This window comes from Hesperophylax consimilis, chromosome 4 (assembly GCF_061612785.1).
Source record: "Hesperophylax consimilis isolate HC1 chromosome 4, BYU_Hcon_1.0, whole genome shotgun sequence".
NCBI lineage: Eukaryota > Metazoa > Arthropoda > Insecta > Trichoptera > Limnephilidae > Hesperophylax > Hesperophylax consimilis.
The window spans coordinates 15,197,464-15,221,528 of NC_142839.1; the positions used below are offsets into that span (position 1 = coordinate 15,197,464).

Below are 24,065 nucleotides of genomic sequence, written 5' to 3' on the forward strand. Positions count from 1 at the left end.
TTTATGTATTTTGTTTGCATTAATTAAAAATAAAGTAAAGTAAATTTAATTTTTTAAGTAAATAAAATAAAGAAAAACATTAAGAGTATGATATTTCATATTGTAGTGTTAAAGCAAGAATTAGTTATGTGTATTTTAAATGCATTAATTAAAAATAGAGACTATTTTAATTTAATTAGTTGTCAAATTTCTATGTTTTCTTTTGTATCAGTATTCCATTTCATTTTTTTTATTTTTGTTATCACAGTTTTTACACATTCTCCTTCTTATCGTCTTTATATAAATGTTCACAAGCACAATGCATACACTCTGGTTTCTTCTTTTCTTGATGTAGACATCTAGCTGCCGTATGTCCAAATCCCAAGCAATGGTAGCATTGTACCAGAGGGTTGGCATCCTCCACTTTTTACTCTTTGGTATCCTACGTATATCTTCCCGGAATATATCAGTCTTCTTCTGTTTTCACTATCGACTTATAATTAATCAATTCATCTCCTTTAGCAGAGTCCATGTATTCATGAGAATTCATGTTAAAATTATTTGTTTTGTATGTTATCGCCCTCTCTGAATTTAGAATTAAAACTTTTTAAATTTACGTAGATTTTTCACTATTAGCGCTTGAATGCCCTCTGTGGTTAATGAGTCCAATTAGTTGTTCGACTAAACAGATGATAATGTTTATTTCACACTCTTTAGGATGTAATGTTTATTTCACTTTTTCAAGCTTTATTAAGCTAGAAATATCGAGGAGAAGTGGAGTTCTCTAATTAAATTCAGAACTTAAATAACCTACTTTCACTGCACATAGAGAAGGGATAAAAAAACCAATTCATTATTTGCTAACTACTCAAATAATACCATCTATGTTCTAAATCAGGTAATCTATATTAATTTTATAATTGGTTTGAAACTCAGAGCATATTCTAACAGATTTAATTGTTGACACTTGAGGATGATTTTTAGATTATGTGTTTTGTGATTGAGTTGCGTGAAAACGTGACGATTTTAAGCAGGTATGACATTTTATAGTGGTTTTCTGATATCTAGTGTGTTATATGTAATTAAGAGATTTTCTGTAAGATATAGATAAGGTTTTAGGAACAAAGTTCTAATAATTGTTTTATGAGTTGTGTTGAATGCCAAAATACCATAAGTTAAAATGCGTTGATAAAAAGCAAAGTAAACAATATTTAGGTGTTTTAAATAAATAAAAAATCGTTTAAAAATTAATGATAGCTTACGGATTCTGTTTACATGCAAGTTAATGAAACGATTCCATGTTGATTTGCAGTCCAAGGATAAGCATCCGTATGTACAATTTTCTTTGCAATAATTGCAGTTTGTGGTATTTGAGCTAATGCAAAGGCGTAGTTGTAAATGAGGAAAGGTTTTTAATTGCCCTATGTTCTTGGGTCCATCAGATGTTTTATAACTGATTTCATAACTGGTTTTGTCATTCTATTCGTCATAGATTACATTGCTCGTTTCATTACCTAATGGATTTTTCATTGATTGCATCCCTAGTTACACTCTTCAGTGAATTCATTGACGATTTCATCAGAGATTTCATTTCTGATTTTTGATATTATAATAACATAGTGTGTGTAGCGTCTATCTTAGAAGTGGTCAGGCTACTTAAATATTTATCACTATCATTGGTGTAAACTTTGCTTTTACATCACACATTCTTGTGGCCAAAGTTGAGATAAGGCAAACATGCATTATTATCCATCCAATATCTAAATATTATCGTAAAATTTGATAAACATCAAGAGATTATTTTGGTTAGTAGTACGTCTACAAATCGTTTTTACTGGAAATATCTTCAGCAGTGTGAAAACTGAGGTGTTGGAAGTCATACGTCTAGTATTACTTGTTTTAACTAACAATATACTTTGGTCAGCATGGACAGAATGGAGAAACCAACGGGAATAACCATTGACAGTTCTGAGAAACCTGAAGTATCTGTCAAGGAGTTGGTAGATAAACTACAAGGATCTAAAATACAACAAACGGATAGGATGGCGAAACCACAACAATTAACAAAGGAGATTTTGATGGAACCGCAACCAACAGTCTCAGACAGAATGGCAACCTTGGAAGTTTCATCTGAAAACCCACATGTATTAACCAAGGACTTTATTGAGGAACCATCGAATGTTGTAACCAAAGACATCGTTGTGGATTCGCAAGATCCAGTTGCGGATAAGTTGACGTCTGCGGAAGGCTTAACTAAGCACCTTATTATTGAGAACCCACCATCATCAACATTCAACACTTTGGAGGCACCACTAACACCACTGGTGCAGACGCTGGAAAAACCGTTAATAGCATTGAGACCCCAGGTCGCCGTTCAACAGGGAAGAATTGAAGGACTTAACTTGAAAACTGACTCAGGGTTTCCATACAAGGCGTTCTTAGGCATTCCATACGCTAAGCCTCCAATAGGAAATCTGAGATTCAAGGTATTTATTATTTTTTTGGAATAACTTAATGAGTAAAACCTCAAATTGTAATATTTAATTATTGAAGACAATATCTAAGGGTATCAATAGCTCAGGGTCCCATTAGCTCAGTGGTAGAGGTGCCCCGGCAAGGCAAGGGTCTTGGGTTCGACTCCTAGACGTGACCGTATCTTTTTCTGATTTTTCTGTTTCAGATTTTCGTTTAGGAATCGCTAATATTGTCTTCAATAATTGAGTATTATATTTTCTTTACATTTTTGTGTATGTTTGCTTTTATTTGATATTTTTTTGAATCGAACCCAATTTATTAATTCCCTTTGACCTTAACATCTATGAACTTAGATATTACTAATTAAAAAAATTTTATTATGAATTAGGTGTAACCAAATAATATCGATTATTTTTTATGTATGGACAAAGGAGTAATAATTATGTACCTGATGTAGGTTTGTGAATGTTTTTTAACTATCTTACATAATGTAGTGTCAAATCAAACTCTCCGATGTCTATTAAAAAACTGTATTATTAAAGTATCCCAAGACGCCCTTCGTGTTCGGGGAGTAACGCTCTCGACTAGCAATCCGAAGGTCGCGGGTTCAAATCCCGGCATATGCAAGTAAATTTTATTTGATTAACTTGTGTTATTTCACGACTCATTCATTTAAAAAATATATAATAAATTTGCGGCACGTTCCAGAGTAAAATATACTCTCAGTTTCGCCCTGGTGTAAGACCACTATTTAGAATGAAAATAGCCTGAAATGGCTTTAATAGTTTTTGGTGACCAAATATAAATAGCAGTTGGGAAAAAGGTATAACTCTGTTTGTAAAAATATAAAGATACTTACCTGTGTATGGTTTATCGAGCATAATTTATATGGACACAGAGTTTTATGGACGAACGGCTTGCAAATAATTACCTGGAGTAATTGGGAACCTGTGTGCTGTAAATAATTTTAAACTAAGGTGCATTCTGCTGAAGTACTTGCAGTCATAGGTCACTTTCATCTTTGTTTTTCAATCTTATTTTTCCAATTAGCCACATTAAGAAGTCGTGATTTTTCAGGTGACCTAATAAGATATTGATATTACAAAACACAAAAAAAAAGTTAAATTTTTTTTTTTTAAATCTATCAATTTAATTTTTATCCTAATTGTGACGCATAATTTAGAACGATAACACGTGAAAATGACATTTACAGTCTTACTTATAGGCTCCCTAATACGCCGCTGCAGCGTTGGTATAACTATACGGTGAAGAGGCCCGTATACTGCTCGAATTAAAATCATTACATTTGATTTTTTTAGAATGGTACCTTCCAATCCTCAAAAACACGGTTATTTTCGCATTTAGCTTTTAGTTGCCAACTTCCACGTTTCTTCAGATGACCTTTGCGATGCCATAGACCCGGTCTGTTTTGAATTCCTTCAAAATTCCTATGGTGAATTGATATTTCGATTTAAAATATTCCTCTGATAGTGCTCCGAATAGGTATTACTGCTTTTTAAAAATTTTATTGTTCAACCGATCGATATTTATCAAAACAACCGGATAGTTAACAAAGTTCGCGATTTCCGTCGTACTACGATTATATTATGTTTCTATGCTTGGGGATCGGGCGGTTTAAAAATCTGTCAGCTTTTAATACTGTGGCATTACGGCCGGCATACGCAGTACGTATGCGCGTGATTATGACTAACTTTTTCAAGTAACCCGTCCTTATCACCCCGTATTATCTATTATGAGTAAGACGATTAGAATAGGTCAGTGTTTCGATCTCTATAAATCGTTTAAAGACAGATTTTTCATTAGACCACATTTGTCTGTCATTGATAATTATGCCGCGAATGACAAGGGTGCGAAATTCTCTAATAATGGGTTTCTTTTCTATTTGGATTCTTCGCCATTTTCGACTACACCAATGAAATATTTAACTTCACACAATATATCAAAAATTCACCATAACACAATTTATTATTTTACTTTTAGGATCCTCAACCTTCCGACCATTGGGAAGGAGTACGCGACGCATCGGTAGAGGGGAATGAGAGCCCTCAATTTGAAATGATGAAAAAAACTTTTAGAGGAAAAGAGGACTGTCTTTTCCTAAACGTGTATGCTCCGCAAGGAGCTCTCACTGACTCAGACTTGCCTGTGATGTTTTGGATCCACGGCGGAGCCTTCATGGTTGGCTCCGGTGGCAAGGAGATCTACGGACCCGACTTTCTCGTGGACAAGCAGGTCGTTCTCGTGACCATCAACTACAGGCTCGGCCCTCTCGGCTTCCTGTGCCTTAACACAGCTGAATGTCCTGGAAATGCTGGACTTAAAGATCAGGTTATGGCTTTGAAGTGGGTTAACGATAACATTCGTCAATTCGGAGGAAATCCTAAAAATATAACCATCTTCGGAGAGAGTGCTGGATCTGTATCCGCACACTACCTAACAATGTCTCCGATGGCTAAAGGGCTATTCGGTAAAGCTATTTTCCAGTCGGGATCCAGCGCTAGCGAACGGGTCGTCCAATCCGATCCTGTGGCTAATGCAACAAAATTGGCAAAGCTTTTGGGGTTCAAAAATACTAACAAGAACATGAAAGACCTTTTGAGTTTCTTAACCAACGTCCAATGTGAATCATTGATCAAAGCTGCCAATGCACCCGAATTCAATGCCGGAATTGAGACATCATTTTCGCCAGTTCTAGAAAAACCATTCCCACCAAAGAAGGCTATTATTACTGAGAGCGCCAGGGATCTACAGAGGCTTGGTAAATATAACAAAGTTCCAACAATTTCCGGAGTCACATCTAATGAAGGAGTCCTTTTTACTATGAAATTAGCTGGAATTAATTTGGAGACGATTACATTGGATCAATTGATTCCCAATTTCCAAGAATACATCCCGAAAGATTTGAAGACAAAACTGAATGCCGCTAAGCAATACGTTGCCGCAAATAAAATAAAGGAATTCTATTTTGCGACCCAAGATAACCTTATCGAAAAATACTGCACTTTCTTGTCCGACTTTTCATATGTTAGGGATACGGAATATTCCGTGAAGATGTTCTCGAAGGTTATTCCAGCGACATACTACTACCGATTTTCCTACGCTGGGTCGCTGAACATCATGAAGCAATTTTCGAAGTTCCCTTACTCCGGCGTAGCGCACGGAGATGATTTGAGGTACTTCTTCAAAGCTTCATCCGAGGAACTGAAGAAACAGGTGGCCTCCGCCCAGGATATTGCCGTTATACACTCTGTCACCGAGATGTGGACCAACTTTGCTAAAACTGGGTGAGTTCTTAATGATACTACTGTTACCTGTTATTCCAAAAAGTAAACATTTGAAATTGAATGTTTTAATTTCAAATTATCAAAGAAGATAGTTGGATATGAAAACATGCTTAAAATGGCTGTAGCCTGAATAGGTAAAGGCTGTTTCCTTCCATAATGCCTTCAGCTAAGCGATTCCTCAAAGTGTTGATAAGAATAGGACTATTGTGCAGTTTAACATAAAGAGGTTCCACAGAAGTTGAAACAGGTTTTATCACATTGTAGCAGGGCCCGACTAACCTTTAGGCTCACTAGGCTGATGCCTGGGGCGCAAGAATGATGATCGACAGAGTAGGCCGGGGGTGCAATATTTTCAAAACTTCTCCTTTTCCCACGCATTATAATAAAAATTAACGTAATTGGAGGAGACCTATAATAGTTTACATTATATGGTGCCTTTTACTATATTGTATTATTTACGTAATACAATTATATATCCTGTTGTTTTCCTTGTCAAATAAAATAATAAATTACCCGTGATATTTTTTGCTATAATTTTTCAGCATGGAAGCAAAATAATCATTTAAAACATATTAAAAAAAAACTTCTATCAGACTTCAGTTGGTCGTTTTCTCCAAGTAGAGATGGGGCTACTTTCATTCGCAGCTCACAGCTCATGAAGCTTCGAGAAGGCCGATAATGGGTCTTCTGTATACCTACTTATGTTTTTTTTAATCATTTTATGAGATGTCAGATTGATGTGGAGCTATCAGCACGCCTAGGCCTAGGACGGCTAGAACCTTAATATGGCCCTGATTTAATGTAATGTTTTGATAATCATAACATGATGTATGAAACTAAAATTGTTACCAAAAAACCAAAAAACGCTCGCAAAGAAAAAATATAAATAGTTTCAATCTTTCCAGAAATCATTTGTAATATTTACTTTTCAGAAACCCAACCCCTGCACTGTCGGATAACATCAAAACCCTCTGGGAGCCAGTCAACGAGAAGGAATTCAACTGTTACGACATCAGCGAAGAAAGCACCCTGATTCAGAATCCCTTCATGGAGAGGGCCAAATTCTGGGAGGAACTGAGCACCCTTTAATGTACTACATCTAACAGACCATCATAATTATAAGCACGTGGCATTATCTGCATACAACAGGCAACAGACTTTCAGAATGTGTATATTTGCTCCCAAGCCTACACCTTTCAATTCCTGCATTTACCTTTACCAAAATATACATACATGTTTAGGGAGATAAAGTTGCACTATTTTATTTTTTTGGTTTTTCGCCCATCCGAGCTTTTACATGGATTTTAAGAACATAATATAACTAGTGAGCTATCGAAAATTATGCACAAAGTTTTTAAAGCATGAAATAACGTTAAACTGATAAACTAAATATGAAATAATATTAGTAAAACATGTAACAGAAACATACATGTATAAGAGTTTTTCATACAAAGCTCCGTTGCTATATAATGTGCTTGATGAAAATATAAAAACTATAGGTACGTTAAATTCATTCAAGAAAATGGTCAAAATCTCTGTACTAGCTGAGAGTGATGATTTTGGATCACCCATGTTGTCGCTTATATCATAAATCCGCGTGGAAGCCCTATTTCGATACAATCTATATTAATTACTGCATATGTACTTATATACTTCTTAAAATACTTTTTGTTATTATTATTTTCTAATTGTTATTATTATTTACTTATTGTTTTCACTATCGTTATTATTATTTTTTAATAATTTAAAAAAATTATTTTAAAAAATCAGTTCAAAATATAATGATTATGATTGTAATATATTATGATTGACGATCGAAAGAAAACCTTTAAGAATAAAGAGGCTCTATATTACTTTTCCGACTTTATGTCCGGATTAAATCTTCCCCACATGAAAAACTAAAGCCTTCCACACAGTTTTCCACAAATGATCATCTAGTCAATCCACATTATGGAAGTGCATTATATAAGCATACTAAATACAAAAGAATACAAGAACAACACGTCACGCACCAGAGATCAAATGGGAAAATAATTCACCGACTCCAGATATTTTCATATCAGAGGGTTCGGCTCGGTAGAACTCCTAACTGGACCCATAAATCCTACTGATCCCTCAATGTAAATATTTAAAAAATCTTTCGTAATCCTACATGTATTTGAAATTACTGATTTTTGCATTTTTATATATAAATTCTTTGACAGATCTAAATAAAATAATAAATAAATAATAATAATAATAAATACGCCAAAATTTTGAATGAGAGAGCTAGGTATAATGCCAGTAGCCGAAATAACAAATGGTAATATTTTTATAGTCTGAGAATGCCAAATTCTTTTAATCTCGCAACCCGTTGCTTTCCAATTATTAGTATTAGTATTTTAAATAATTTTTGGCTAAAAATTCAACCGATATATTAGAAAAACTCATTTGTTCAATGCCTGAACAATTGAGTTCTTCATTTTCTATCCAGGGACTTGACTCGTTATGTTTTATATCTTTCCTACAAATTTTAGTAAAAAAATCGCGCATATCTGATTCAGATGGCAACGGAATATTATTATTCGAAATAATATTTCGTTTATCGTCAAGTTTGGAATAAAATATTTTTTAAATAATTATAATTATATTTTTTACTATAATTATATCTAAGTTGATTTCCCTAAGATTATAAATAACGTCTAAGTAGTTATTGAATCTACTTTAATATCATTGGGCATTTCGACTAGAATATTATCTAAACTATCTACATTCAATGCATCTGATATAAAATTATTACTTGTGTTAATTTGTTCTAAATTATTCCCTATTTGCAATCTATCTGCTGCTTCTTTTTAATCTGATCTAATGTTACTGCAGGAATTAAATTATTTTTGAAAATAGCTCGCTTTTGGTCTGCTAATCTTTGTTCGTTTACTTGAGAAATCGGATAATTTTGTGAGAAAAGTAAATGTAATTTTTTCCTATATTACAACATTCATGTTTCTAGTTTACTTATATAAAAATATAAAATAAACATATTGACATCGTCCATTTCATATTCTACCTAGGAATACCTGTTTTTGTTTTTTGCGATCTTAGACTATCCATGTTCATCTGTACAGTTGACATAATAATCTCCTGTTCATCTACGTTGGTTGTAAATGATATTGTAGTTATTTGGCAAAATAACTAACAGGAGATGATTGTATCGTTTTTGCCACATTCCAGTAACCAAGCAAGTTAAAATTTCAAACAATTGTTATTATTATTTATTTCTTATTATTAGCTACTTATTACTATCTACTTCATTTTCGTATTATTATTTACTTTCATTATTTTCTACCTAATTTATTTACTTATTATCATTATTATTATTTACTTATTACCTATCTGTTATTAATTACCTATTTTTGTTTAGTTATTTTGTTTTTTTTCTTATTATTTACTATTCATACCATCAATCTTGTAATTTTTGGTATAGTTACCATACTCTTGTGTCTGTTAAGCCAGCACAGGTACCTTGTACTTTAGTTAATAGAAGAATATTATTTTTACCAACTTACTATAAACGTACTGCCCAATGTTTCTTCTGTAGACAGCTTTGTTTTATTTTTCGTACATTTCTTATTTTTGCTACCGGTCTCGACACAACCGCGTCATTAAGTTTTCTTTTTTGGGTTTAAATTTAAATTTGTTATTAAATTAAGTTTAATTATATGTATTTTTTTAAATGATGTAATTGTAAAGCTGCACATGACTTGACACAGGAATGCCCTAGTGAGATGTGCAGATTATGTTAGAAACTATTTTTTGAATAAATAAAAAAAATAATATAATATAGAAACTAGAACAATACCGCACGTAAGATAAATTACTAAAACTACATTACCGACGCTACTATTATTTTTAGGATTCAACAAAGTGCTAGTTACGCTTCATTCTATAAGTGGAGTCGGTTGCACAGATCATGCATCCTATTGGTTAGTGAGTGTGTCTGAAAGTTGGTTGTATATGTATTGCAGAATAATGTTACATTTTGTCTTGGGTTCCTAGTCGGCACATGGAATTTAATAGTGGCGTCGGTGGCAGATATTATGTACATGTTAATTTTTAATTCTTTTTAAAAAAAAAATTTACATACTCAAAATATTATTATTAAATTTATGAAAACAGTTTATTTATAAACAAGTTCTGCTATGTAATTATTATTACGCGTGACAGCTGTTTTAGGACATAAGCAATTTTATTTGATGTCGGTCCGACAAATTCCAGACACCCAAAGTTATTATTAGTTTTATTATTAATCGTCGGGTAGAGTTAAGGTTAATGTCTTTATCCTTGAAGCCGTTAGTTTTTGCAATGGATAAAATTATACTTTTTTTCTTTTCGCATGCCTTATTGTCAAGCGGGATGTTAGGTTAGGTTAGGTTTATAATAAATTTACATACTCAAAATATTATCAAATTACTCGCCACGTTATGAACAAATTTGCGAAGTCCAAATTCGGCAAAAAAATTCGGTTCTATTTTCAGAGTCAAATATTTCGTTTAAGTATTTAGTTAAGACACTTTTATAAATGTTCATAATTTACTTCCCAGCAACCAACCAGCTTTGTGTTTCGCGTCCAGACGTTTCTCGATGTGATAGTAACAACTGATTCATATTATACGATGTGAATATGCTTAAAATAAAGTAAAATAATGCTTATATATGGAATGTAATACGACAATTGGGTTTATTCTCTTTTTCACATCTATTTTTACAAGTTTTCATAGTACAAGTCAACATTTTGCCGTGTTATTTCGTAAAATGAACCGATGATGCCTCGACCATAGTTCGCACAAGAATGATGACGTCACGTTTTCAAATTTCACTTGAGGCCATACGCGAGCACAACCGGCTCCAATGGAACCGGTATGGGGAGTGGGGATAATACGCTTTTAATCACTTAGGGCAGGTCTACTAATATTCATATGTCTATGCACAAATCACAACACTTCTATCTTGCCACTCTTGATACCTCCCGCTTCCGATGTCATATACGCCAGGCTCACCTTGTCATTGCACAAAAACAAGGTCAGTCCATATTTCTTAAATTTTTAATGATTAATCTTTAAAAGTGAAAAGTAATGCTTATAAGATAAGATTTTTTTATGCATGGCACAAAGGATAACAAATTATTATAAGCAATAGAAAGGGAAAGATAGGATAAGATAGAAGATATTTATATAGTCTAGATGGCGTCGAGACATATTATATCTATATTTGTTGGTAAAATATTTTGACTTGTCGAATACTATTATTTTTTTAATTATAAACTAATGTGGGAAATTCAGCACTATCAAAGCCTTTTCTACAAAAATAAAGTTGGTTGTTTACAGGTGAACAAGTATAATAAGCAATATTTTCTTATTGAAATACTAGTACATGTTGAATTATCTGGCGGGTTGGGAATAAGCCAACGTAGCATAGTGGTTCAGAGCACCTGACAGATAGTAATAATAGGCAATCAGAATTTTATAATTAGGCGGTATTTATTTTTACTCGGGAGATATTTCAATTTGTATCGATATTTTTACTTACTAATGTAAGATAATATGATGTTCGAAATAATATTATTATATTTTAAGATATTTATGATATCATCGATATGATTAACCAAAAAATTAAGTATTGTGATTTCTCATTCCAATGCCTCGATCACTGATTATGGCGATTATTATTTATGTGAAAGTACAGATTTTTCGGTTTGAATTTTAGATGTTATTTCAATCAATAACTTTTCCTAACCGTTTGGAGACAGTGAGACTATGATATTCCCTACAAATTGGTGTATTGGCTTAAGATAGTGGGGAGGGGAATGAGGTGGAAAAGAGGAAGGTATGGAAGTACCTGTCTATTTAGATCTGGTCACCAAAAAGGACTAAAGCCATTTCACGCGGAATGGTTTTCTTTCAACAGGGCGATGCGATGCTGAGAGGATGAAATATTAAATTAAATTTACTTTCGGATTTTAGAGCCTTACCCCTCGACCACGGAGACCTTCAAACATTTCATGGAAGTGGTAACATTCTAATTTTTATGTAAAACATTTTAAGTGGGGAACCTTTAATCCAGATGATCTCCGTGGCAGGCTGGTTATCTCATTGACTCTGAATCCAGAAGACACATATACAAAACCTACCTATTCCAGATTGAAAAGACTTTCAGTCACAGACATAGGAATTAATAGACGAGAAGATAATGGCGAGGGGTAAAATCAACTGTTGACTAACGAAGGGAGTGAAGCTGACTGTGATTCGTCAATAAATCAATCTGACAGTAAATAGGGATCTCGCATTATAATATCACCATTTACTTCTTAAAAGTAAAATCTGCTTTTGAATGAATAGACATTTTTACATGGGAGCGCAAATTACTCGCCACGTTATGAACAAATTTGCGAAGTCCAAATTCGGTAAAAAAATTCGGTTCTATTTTCAGAGTCGAATATTTCGTTTAAGCATTTAGTTAAGACACTTTTATAAATGTTCATAATTTACTTCCCAGCAACCAACCAGCTTTGTGTTTCGCGTCCAGACGTTTCTCGATGTGATAGTAACAACTGATTCATATTATACAATGTGAATATGCTTAAAATAAAGTAAAATAATGCTTATATATGGAATGTAATACGACAATTGGGTTTATTCTCTTTTTCACATCTATTTTTACAAGTTTTCATAGTACAAGTCAACATTTTGCCGTGTTATTTCGTAAAATGAACCGATGATGCCTCGACCATAGTTCGCACAAGAATGATGACGTCACGTTTTCAAATTTCACTTGAGGCCATACGCGAGCACAGCCGGCTCCAATGGAACCGGTATGGGGAGTGGGGATAATACGCTTTTAATCACTTGGGCAGGTCTACTAATATTCATATGTCTATGCTTTCAGTAGAGATCTATTTCGAACCTTCCCTTTCTCTTTCTTCTTCTCCGCTCTCACTTAATTAGGCTCGCAGTATTGCTTAAATGGCGATACCATGGTTCTACTGGCTTCGGGCAGTTATCCCATTCCATGTTTTAAAACGCTTTAGAATATTTTTGTAAGTACAAGTATTTGACGTTTTCCTGTAACTCACCACAAATTTGTCCGTAAAATGCTAATACTGTAAATAGATTCGTACAAATACAAGGTAAAAGGATAATAATAATAATTAGACCCGAGTCTTATCGTATAAAAATGCACGATTTTATCGCTAAATCCGTGTAATTATGAAATGTACGTGTTACGGTTATATTGGCATATGAAACACAATATTTGGAGATGTACTTAGGTACCTGGTAAAAATGTATATAGGGGTAGATTAAAACATTTGAATTTTTACAGGTTATCTCCTCGATGACATGTTTACATCTTCAAATCTTTGACAACACAGTCAGTCCATCTCTTCCTCGGTTGGCCTCTGGCTGACATCCAAACCATCACACCCATCATATTAGGATTAATACTGCATTTGGTATTAGTCATCTCTGGTACTATTCATATTGTAAAATGTATTGAAAAGGTAACATACCAACTATTTTAAGAAGACTTAAAAATAAGATTTAAAAAAACATGTAATATGGAATCCGTCACCCATATGTGAACGGACATTTGTGCATAAAATTCCACCAGCGGACAACGTTTTTTTTTTCTTTTTCGCATCTACACACTTAACTAGTTGGTGGGACTTTCATCAAGAAGTTCTGTGCTAATTGAAGGTATCTCCCTCTTATTCCTCCGTTCCCAAAAAGGAACATGTCTTTATTCGAAATCGATTCCAGGTCTTGAAGTTTTAAAGCTTGAGATGCGGCTCAATTCTCTTTTCCTAACATCAAGTTCAGTTCCTCATCAAATATTGTCCACGGCTTGATTTTCGTGTAAACTTAGTATTAATCCCGCACATGAAAATAGAGTAAACCCGAACGATCAAATAATGGATTGCGGGATTGCAAACCCTTGTGGCATCCACTGAGGCCTTACATTTCGGTGACCTGTCATCTGGCATAATTTCCACATGGCTAGTATTGACCAGCTCATCGCAGTCTTTGAATTTTACAGAATCTTACGATGAAATCATGCATAGATTATCGAGTCAGCGATTCATTTTGTTTCTGTAGTTAGTAGTTTAAGCTTTAAAATACTGCCAATTTGGTAGACATCTGCTCAATTTCATTGACCACCTACGATGTGCCTGATGATACGAAGGAATAGTGCGCTATCAATTTACAATTTATTTCAATCACAGGTGTTAACCGATTCAGACCCCATTTTCTCAGATTGAGTGGTCCGCTTTCTGAAAATATGTGGTAAAATGGTTCAGTTTGATTCCATCGCTTGTTTAGGCAAAGGTTTCACCACTGATTTCATAGCCGGTTCCATCAAAAGTTTCATCAGGGATTTAATAGCCTGTTCCATTGCCACTGATTTCACCGCTCATTATATCACTGGTTCATTAGTGATTTATTATCATATTTCATCACCGATTTCCACGCACGCTTTATCATTGAGATCATCTCAGGTTTCATAAATGGTTTCATCGCAGATTAAATTGCTCATGTCATCACTGGTTTCATCATTAATTTCATCTCGGGTTTCATCACAGGATGTACCATTAATTACTGGTTTTAAATATTTTAATAATGGTTCCATGCTAACTCAACACAGTGACTATTCAACACACCTTTAAAAAGTGATATAACGTCATTAAAAAGGATGAAAAAAAAATTTTGCCTCACCTAACCTAACCTAAACTTTCCTATTAAAATAGAAAATAAAACATTTTTTAACTTATTTCCACTTATTTATTATTTTTATTTAAACAAGTGGAAATAAGTTAAAAAATGTTTTATTTTCTATTTTAATACTATATAATTCCACCACGTATAACAGTGTAATAAATAAACTCATAACCTTACCTACTTAACCCAGTTATTAAAGTTTTTGTTTCATCACTTTCCATGACTTTGTATAACTTTTTAAAGATGTGATGAATTATCATTTTGATGATTTATCCGGTCACCGTAACCGTAAATTCTGACCGGAACACGGCACTGTTACGAGAAATTTTATTCCCGCAACTGCAGGAATGTAAAGCCGATGATAGCAGGACACGGCTTCAATTAAGACAGTGCGACATGAAATACGTTGAATGTATCATTGACAGTCGTAGAAGAGCATGCCCCCCTCAGGAGTGCAGACCTGAGTCCCTTTGACTTCTTTCTCTCGGGATACAAAGAGTCGAATTTACTGCAATTATACAACCACAATTTTCGGGAGGAAGTAGGCGCTTTTTCAAGCGTAACAAACGTAACGAACTTTTTGGCCCAACCTTTTACCTCCATGTTGCCAAAGTTGAGATAAGGCAGAAAGGGATTATTATCCGACTGATATCAAAACATTATCGCAAAATTTTATTGTCACAACTATAAATTATTTTGGTTAGTAGTACGTTTACAATTCGCTTTTATTAGAGATATATTCTTCAGTGTGTAAACTGGGGTATCGGAATTCATACGTCTGGTATTACTTTAAATAAAAAAATACTTTTGTCAAGACAGTATGGAGAGACCAAAGGGGATAACAATTGATAGTTCTGAGAAACCAGAAGTGTCAGTCATGGAGTTAGTGGATAAACTACAAAGACCTAAACCGCAGGCAACTATTGAAGACCCGATGGCATCGACATTCAACACTTTGGAGGCACGACTGGTAACATCAGTCAACACTTTCGAAGCACCAGTAGCTCCCCCAGTCAACGCTTTGGAGGCATCAGTTGCACCATCAGTTAACACTTTGGAAGCGCCACTAGCATCAGTCATGGATAAATCATTAATAGCAACCTTGAGACCCCAGGTCATCGTTCAACAGGGAAGAATTGAAGGACTCAACCTGAAAACCGACTCAGGGTTTTCATACAAGGCGTTCTTAGGCGTTCCATATGCCAAACCTCCAATCGAAAACCTGAGATTTAAGGTATTTCATATTTTTCATTATTTTAAACTTTTATTACATATTTTTTTCTGTCAAACTCTTTAATAATATGTATTACTAGTAGTCTGTTAAGAGTAGACTTCGCGACCAAAAGAGTATGTTTCTAATTTTCTCTTGTTTAGTAAACCAAAACCAAACTTTCCTCTGAAATCGTAAGATTTGTAAGTAGGTTCTTAAAAACCTACCTTAATAGTTTATTTTTCAAATGTTTCGGGCTTTTACCCTTCAAGGATGTTCTAGGCCATCATTTCAAATTATGGAGAGAGGGAAAGTGAACTTGTATAATTTTTTGTTTAAATTGGCAAATTTCATAACTATACGGAAGATAATGCAGTCGAATTCAGACTTAGAAGAGATGAGATGCTGAATGGCGGGAAGGCAATTTTAGATAAGGCCTGATAGAAGAGAGGATATTTGTTTAGAGAGAGACAGCCAAAAATATGTGATATAAAGTTCCTACTTCTAGACTACAAAATTTACAATCTGAGGAGTCGAAGCAAGTGAATTTTAAAAGGGTGAGAAGGAACCGAACAATTTCCAATCCTCATTCGAATAAGTGAGATAAAATATTTTTTGGAGAAACGGGGGAATTGTTGAAACCATGGTTTTGATGGGATATTCCAGTGTATTGAAGCATAGCAGGCTCTCTTGGATTGATTAGCAATGTGCCATACTCTGCCCAAATTTTGGGGGGTCTATCTTTGAGGAAAGAAAAAAAAGTTAGATAGGGGAATGTGGTTTACGAGGGTCACAATAAGGTTGGATACTCCTTGTTTTGCCAAGGAATCCGCAATATCATTATCCACGATGCCAATATGTCAGGAATCCAAATCAGAGTTACGGCTTTTCCAAAGCTTTGAATGAAGCCTACCAGAACTCGAATAAGGCTTAGAAAGCAATCATCAGGATGAAGAAGAGGACTCGATTTACGTTTTTGGAGGGAACTGAGAGAATCAGAGAGGAACAAGGGAAGGATCAAAATTATTTTTGATTATTTATTTGAGAGTTTCCATTATTGAAATGCACTCAGTTGAACATATTTAAAATTGGTTTGAAATTGAACGAGATATTCTGTCATTAGAATTATTGTGGTAAACGTTAATACCTATACCACAGTTTGGAGAGTCTGGAGATTTGGAGACATCGGTAAATTAAAGAGAAGAGTTTATTTAGTGGATTTAAATGAACTAATTTTATTGAACATATTATTGACAGGAGATTGGAAAATATGCTGTTCCCTTCCAAAATTTTCGGGGAAAAAACTATATTTTAATTTGTATAAGGGATGTAACGTGTTCTATTACACATTAAGTGAACTGTAAAACCAATTTATATTAAAAAAAAATGATAGTTAGGAGCTCATTCAATTGGTTCTGAATATCACGGGAATAAGTGGAAAGAAGGAAACAGCCTACCTGAATTCCCATGAATCCGGGCAATACGGGCTCTCGATGCACTTGCACTGGGTGAATTTTCCTCCGAGTGTATTTTGATATTTGCATGTGAATAATACAGTGACGAAAACTAAGGTGGCACCTTCTTGTTGTACGACACGAGTTCGACTCACTGCGACAATTAGTGCAACATAAATCTTCATAATCTCCAATGTGGGTAGGGCTGTTTTTAGGGAAGGAGATGGATAGTATAGGAAAAATATAAAATTATCAAAAATTATCTTCTGAATCGGAGATTTGAGAAAAAACTGATAATTTAACAGATGGAGGGAAGAGGTTTAGTTTGAGCTCTGATTTCAATACACGAATGTGTTTATATGAAGGCGGATATAGTTTGGAAGCTTTCAGAAAACAGAAGTTCTGAGAGGCCATAGAAAAAATTATATTTTTTGGTGAGATTGTTCTGGGCAAGAAGAGTTGATGTCGGAACGAGTGCCCGAGCAGTTGAGACAATGAAAGAGTCACGACACTGGTGGAATGAAAGACATTAGTGTGATGGGTTGTTTTCTCCGCATTTAAAACATCTGGGTGGGGATTTGCATGCAGCTTGGTATGACTAAAATGGCAGTAATTGAAACATTGAGTGATGGGATAAGTGTGCATTTCAACCGGTGGTGATTTGAAAAATATATTTATATGGAAGAGATTTTAATAATATTAAAAAACCGACCCTCGACAAAATTTGTCCAACATTCAAATTATGAGTGATGCAACGCAACGGTGCGACATTCTCTGATCAATTCATATCTTTCGCCGTTTCAAACTGCATAAATGAAATAATGCTGCCTGACACAAAACATAAAATTACTTTCAGGATCCTCAACCTTCCGACCATTGGGAAGGGGTGCGAGAAACAACGGTGGAGGGAAACGAAAGCCCTCAATTTGAAATGATGACAAACACTTTCCGAGGAAAAGAGGACTGCCTTTACCTGAACGTGTATACTCCCCAAAGAGCTACCACCGACTCAGACTTACCTGTGATGTTTTGGATTCACGGCGGTGGATTCAAGTTTGGCTCCGGTGGCAAGGAGATGCATGGGCCTGACTACCTCGTGGACAAGAACGTCGTCCTCGTGACCATCAACTACAGACTCGGCCCTCTCGGATTTCTGTGTCTTAACACCGCTGAAGTCCCTGGAAATGCTGGACTTAAAGATCAGATTATGGCTTTGAAGTGGGTTAACGATAACATTCGTCAATTCGGAGGAAATCCTAAGAATATTACCATATTCGGAGAGAGTGCTGGATCTGTTTCCGCACACTACCTCACAATGTCTCCGATGGCTAAGGGTATATTCAGTAAAGCCATTTTTCAGTCGGGTTCCAGCGCCGCCGAGTGGGCCGTCCAATCCGATCCCGTGGCAAGTGCAATAAAATTGGCAGAGCTATTGGGATTCAAAAATAGTAGCTACAAGAACATTAACGATCTTTCGAGGTTCTTGACCAACGTCCAATGTGAATCATTGATCGAAGCTGCCAATGCACCTGAATTAAGTATAGGAACTGAGATCCCATTTTCACCAGTTCTTGAAAAACTATTCCCGTCAAAAAAGGCTATTATTACTGAGAGTGCCAGGGATCTCCAGAGACTTGGTAAATATAACAAAGTTCCAACAATTTCCGGAGTCACATCCAATGAAGGAGTTCCCTTCACAATGAAATTAGCTGGAATGAATTTGGAGACAATTACACTGGATCAATTGATACCAAATTTCCAAGAATACATCCCGAAAGAGTTGAAGACAAGACTGAATGCTGCTAAACGATACGTCGCCGCAAATAAAATAAAGGAATTCTATTTTGCTACCCAGGATAATCTTATTGAAAAATTCTGCAATTTGATGTCCGACTTTGCTATTATTAGGGATACAGAATATTCCGTGAAGATGTTCTCGAAGCTTATTCCAGCGACATATTACTACCGATTTTCCTACGCTGGATCGCTCAACATCATGAAGCACATGTTGCTGGTCCCTTACTCCGGCGCAGCGCACGGAGATGATTTAAGATACTTATTCAAAGCTTCATCCGAGGAACTGAAGAAACAGGTGGCCTCCGCCCAGGACATCGCCGTTATACACTCTGTCACCGAGATGTGGACCAACTTCGCTAGAACTGGGTAAGTATTGTTTTTACGCTATTACCGCACATGGATCCTAACTGCTCCCTACTAACCAAATCCAGTGAGAGTATGGTATTACCGATTGGGGTATGTTGTGAGATTGTAGAGAATGGGAAGGGGAATGAGATGGGGAGGGCAAGGTGGAGAAGTTTTGGCAATGCAGGGGCAGTGTAATCTGATGTCGGACAATTATCATAATACCCAATTCGAACTATGAATTTTCAAGTTCAGGTTTCTGAGATTTTTGTTTTTGTTTTTCATTTTTATGGTGACGAAATAGGTTTTATTAGCATTAAGATGAGACAATACCTTAAAATAAAGTCAGAATCTTAACAACGTTAGTGAAGCTCGGGCACAAGAATGTGCAATGCGCGGCCCTGGTGTATTGAACAGATCTTGGTTGAATTTGCCTTATCAAATCTCTAAAATAAAGTTGGAATATTAACGACATAAGTGATAAAGCCGTGTAAAAACATTATTCGGAATGCGACCCGGCGAAATGGACAAACTTGTGGTCGATTTTGCCTAGCAGGCCTAGAAAATCGATCTTTCTAAATAACTTAATTCATAGGGATTTCCCTCTAGAAACATTTAAGATTTTGGTAATACGATCATCAGAAATAATTAAAATGTGAGCGTCGAGCAAACCCCGGTTATTAGAGTCTTATGTGGCATTAAGTGTAAGTGAGTGGTAGTCTAGTCATAATTTTTATTCTGCTTAGTCTGCCTTCTGCTTTTTTCTTCATGTTGTTAAGTTTTAGCGTTTGCTTAGTTACTTTAAAAAAAATCAGTTCACTATCAGTAATCCTTATGTTTTATAGTTTGTCAAAAAGATGTGAGTGATTTATGCTGTCGAAAGCTTTTGAAAAGTTTACGAATATACCAATGCACTTTTTATATTCAATTACTGAGGCAAGGGCGCTTGATGTTCCCAGATGTTTTCTGAAATGAAATTGTTTCTGTGATAATAGTTTGTAAGATTCTATGCAGTTGATTGATGAGTAGATTTCTGTCGTTGTTTCCAAGATTTTAGATAGAGTTTTTATTATTGTGATCTGTCTGTATTTATTTATATATTTTGGATTACCTTATTTAAAAATTCCGTAATTTGTTATTTAGAAAGACTATCGGTTTCAAAAAGTTCGTCATGTAAGTATTTTTTAGTTTTCATTGTGATTGATTACATTACTACATCTGGTTTGAAAACTATTGGTTTGAATTCAGATAAAATTAGTGTTAGCAAATAGCAAAACATAATATAAAAGCAAGGAGCACTCGATAAGGAAAAAAACATATATAGTTTATTTATTAATCTCTGAAATAACTTGTAATATTTTGTTTTCAGGAATCCAACCCCAGCACTGTCGGATAATATCAAAACCCTCTGGGAGCCAGTCAACGAGAAGGAATTCAACTGTTACGACATCAGCGAGGACAGCACCCTGATTCAGAACCCATTCCCGGAGAGAGCAAAGTTCTGGGAAGAATTGAACACCATTCAATAGAGTTAAAATGCTTTCAGATTGTTCATTTTCACACCCAAGCCTACACATTTTAATTCTTGCATCCAAAATTACCCATACCTAAATCAAATCAATTTCTCTGTGATTATACATATATGTAAAAAAATGTTGTATTATATATGACCGGTCAGTGGTTGAGTGGGCATAGCGCTTGGGTCTCACCCGAGCGTCGCGTGTTCGATTCCTCGGCTGGCTCCAAGTCCTCCATCACAACACAAGCAACATTTTCGGCTTTCTGTGGTGGTAGTAGGAGATTTTCAAACATTGTTGGGTTATTCGTAACCTGGGAATGTTTGTCTTTCTTTAAAAAAAAAAATAAATAAAAAAAATAAAAAATAAAAATAAAAAAATATATAAATAAACAATAAAAATAAATTAGAAGAACGTGCGATATATTTTACATAAGATAACTAGCTGACGCGTACCCGGCGTTGCTCAAGGATTCATGTCTTTCATGGGCATCACCGACTTTTTGTACCATTCACTTCATGTAGTATCATGAAGTCCGTATTGTTACTGTTGAAGAACTAAATTATGTCGAATTTCATTCGACTCCGTATCCTATTCCAATGCAGAGATAATGCGTTTAGTCTTTCTCGAGCGTCCCCGACTTCTTCTGCCATCCAAACCACTCTCTAAGCCCTCCTGGGACTAATAAGAACAAACTTTTCAGTCAACCAAGATATGACATACGACAAACGAATTAATTGAGAAATAAATATTGTGACTTCTCATTGACTGATCAAAGTCAATTTATTATGATTTACGGACTAGCGCAGACCCCTGAGAGAGCACGGAATATATAATTGCAGGATGTTTGTGATTTTGAAACTATTTGTGCACATGTCAATAATTTTATCATAGTAAATACACATTTTAAATGCACAATAAGGAAGTTGAGTCCATTTTTTAAAATTTTTTTTATCAATGTTCGCATTCAAACTTAAATACTGGTATTTTTTTTTTAAAGTTTGTTTTCATAATTAAATTAATTCTCAAAGTTTAAATTTTATCAAGCCCGCCAAAACGAGCGGAATCCGAGCGGTAAGAGGCGGGGTGTGGTGTGACGTCATTCGAACTGTGAAAACCACGTCGCTTAAGCATTTTGTATGGAAAAATTTTTAATTCTTCAACAAGGAATTCCAGTATTTTTTTACCAATGTTAACCGTCTATTAGAATTGATGTTATTAAAAAAAAGAAAATTGATTAAGATTTCATAGTTAAATTAATATTTTAAGTGAGAATATTTGCTTTTCCCGCCCGGTACGGTACTTGTACGGTATTGCCGTCGCTACTTGTTGACGTTCCCCGCGCGAATTCAGGACCACCGCGCAGAAAAGTATAGACCAAAAGTAAAATAACGGTTTACAGCCCAGTTCACTGTGAGACTTTTCTGGGCGGCCGGCGGCCTGAAGTGTATCACATGCTATGTGACATTTATAATAATAAAAACTTCTAAGTTATGCAATAAACAACATATTATTATAAAGCACTATACGAACATGTATCTTTAGAAATCTATTTCATATAATAATAACAACAAATACGTACATATATTTGACAAACCCAAATAAACCTTTGGCCTATACACCTCTCTCATCTAAACCGACCATCTCTCATGTAATAGAAAGAGATGCACCATAGGTGATCCGTTGTACGTACAAGTCACGACACATGTGACGTCAGAATTATTTCGACCAATCGTGGAGCGTATACAGTCTATTGCGATTGAATGCTTTTTCAAGAACGTTTAACTAATTCTAAGAATAATATATTTATATATTTAGAATCGATATTTTTTGATCTACATGAACATATTTTTTATAAGTCAAAATATTTTTCACTCAACTTCCTTATTATTATTAAAAAAATATTTCTTTTTTAAAATGTTGTTACTTACTTTATCGTTTGTCTGAATCATCACCACAATCAGTTCCAATATTGAACTAACTAACTAACCATCACGCCGTTTCCCCGCAGGGGTAGGCAGAGAGAACGGACCGCCAAACAACTCGGTCTTGGCACACACTCCTTGCCTCATTCACATTCATACATCGTCTCATACATACTCTTCTATTGTTCTGACTCTTGACATGGCCCGACTCAAGTATCTGATTCACTTGGTCGTACCATGTCTTCCTCGGGCGTCCCCGACTTCTGCTACCATTGAAATTCCAATATTGAAAATGAAAGCAAAACCAAGTTCTAGAGTTTATTAAACCGGAGTAACACAGTGACACAAAGATACACCACCGAAATTATTATTTTATTGAAATATTATAAATTATCTTATTACCCCTGTTCTGTGAAAAAACATTGTTGTCTGTAAGGTTGACCAATTTTTTAATAAAATACATTTAGAGGTGATAATGTTGGTTACCTCACTGGTTACCTCACTGGTTACCTCCGTGGTAGGTCGGTTATCTTCTTGGCTCTGAATCCAGAGGCCTCAAACACGAAACAAACATTCGGGATCGAAACTTTCCTTCAAATGAATTTTGGCAGATTTGCCGACCAGCTAATCAGTAAATCATCATCCTCCACACAGCATGCCCTGTCTTCCTTTTCCTCTTCATCTTCCACGCCAACACTTATCAGACATGAAGGCAGCCTCGCGGTATTTATTCTAGTCCGAGCGAGAGGTCGTACGTGACGTCATCGTTCTAGGATCTTCTGTCTAGTTCACACAATACATGTAAGAAGGAAGAGGGCGATCTCTCTCTCTCTCTGGGACTACTTTATTTCCAAAATAATGATACCATTATAATATTGGGCACATTTAAAATTCCTGCGGCAAAAAGCATGAGACGTACGTTCTTTATCACAATAATGCTGCAGCTGTTGAAAATGAGACAAACAATCTACGTATGTCTGCTTACCTCAATGGAGAGATAAAATCATTATCGTACATCTCACTCTCGCCGGGAAATTATTTTCCCCATGTTCTCCTGTATAGAGCTAATATTAAAAAAAATTCTAGTGGCTAAAAATTAGCAACTCAAATTTATAACTATAGCTAGCAACTGACTACTAAGCCTTGCCAGTAATAACTTACTTCTAATACTTATAGCCAGTGAATTACAACTAATACTAACTTACAATTTGATTTAAAAATAATACATAGGTATTTATGACCAAGTAGTACTGCTATATGGCCTTACCACTACAACTATAGTTTAGAACTAGAGACTTATAACTACAA

At 35.1% G+C, this 24,065-nt stretch overlaps 1 protein-coding gene across 1 annotated transcript in view; it reads left to right on the forward strand.

Annotated features, from left to right (window-relative positions):
- Window positions 1–2,339: 2,339 nt before the first annotated feature.
- Window positions 2,340–24,065, forward strand: part of LOC149424267 (uncharacterized) — a 38,995-nt gene continuing 17,269 nt past the window's right edge. Inside the window, exons 1-6 of the mRNA XM_089631053.1 lie at window positions 2,340–2,465; window positions 4,456–5,759; window positions 6,692–6,837; window positions 15,325–15,743; window positions 18,030–19,336; window positions 20,685–20,808. Coding sequence (XP_089487179.1) covers window positions 4,531–5,759; window positions 6,692–6,837; window positions 15,325–15,743; window positions 18,030–19,336; window positions 20,685–20,808 — 3,225 coding nt within the window. The 5' untranslated portion in view covers window positions 2,340–2,465; window positions 4,456–4,530. The remainder of the gene's footprint in view (window positions 2,466–4,455; window positions 5,760–6,691; window positions 6,838–15,324; window positions 15,744–18,029; window positions 19,337–20,684; window positions 20,809–24,065) is intronic.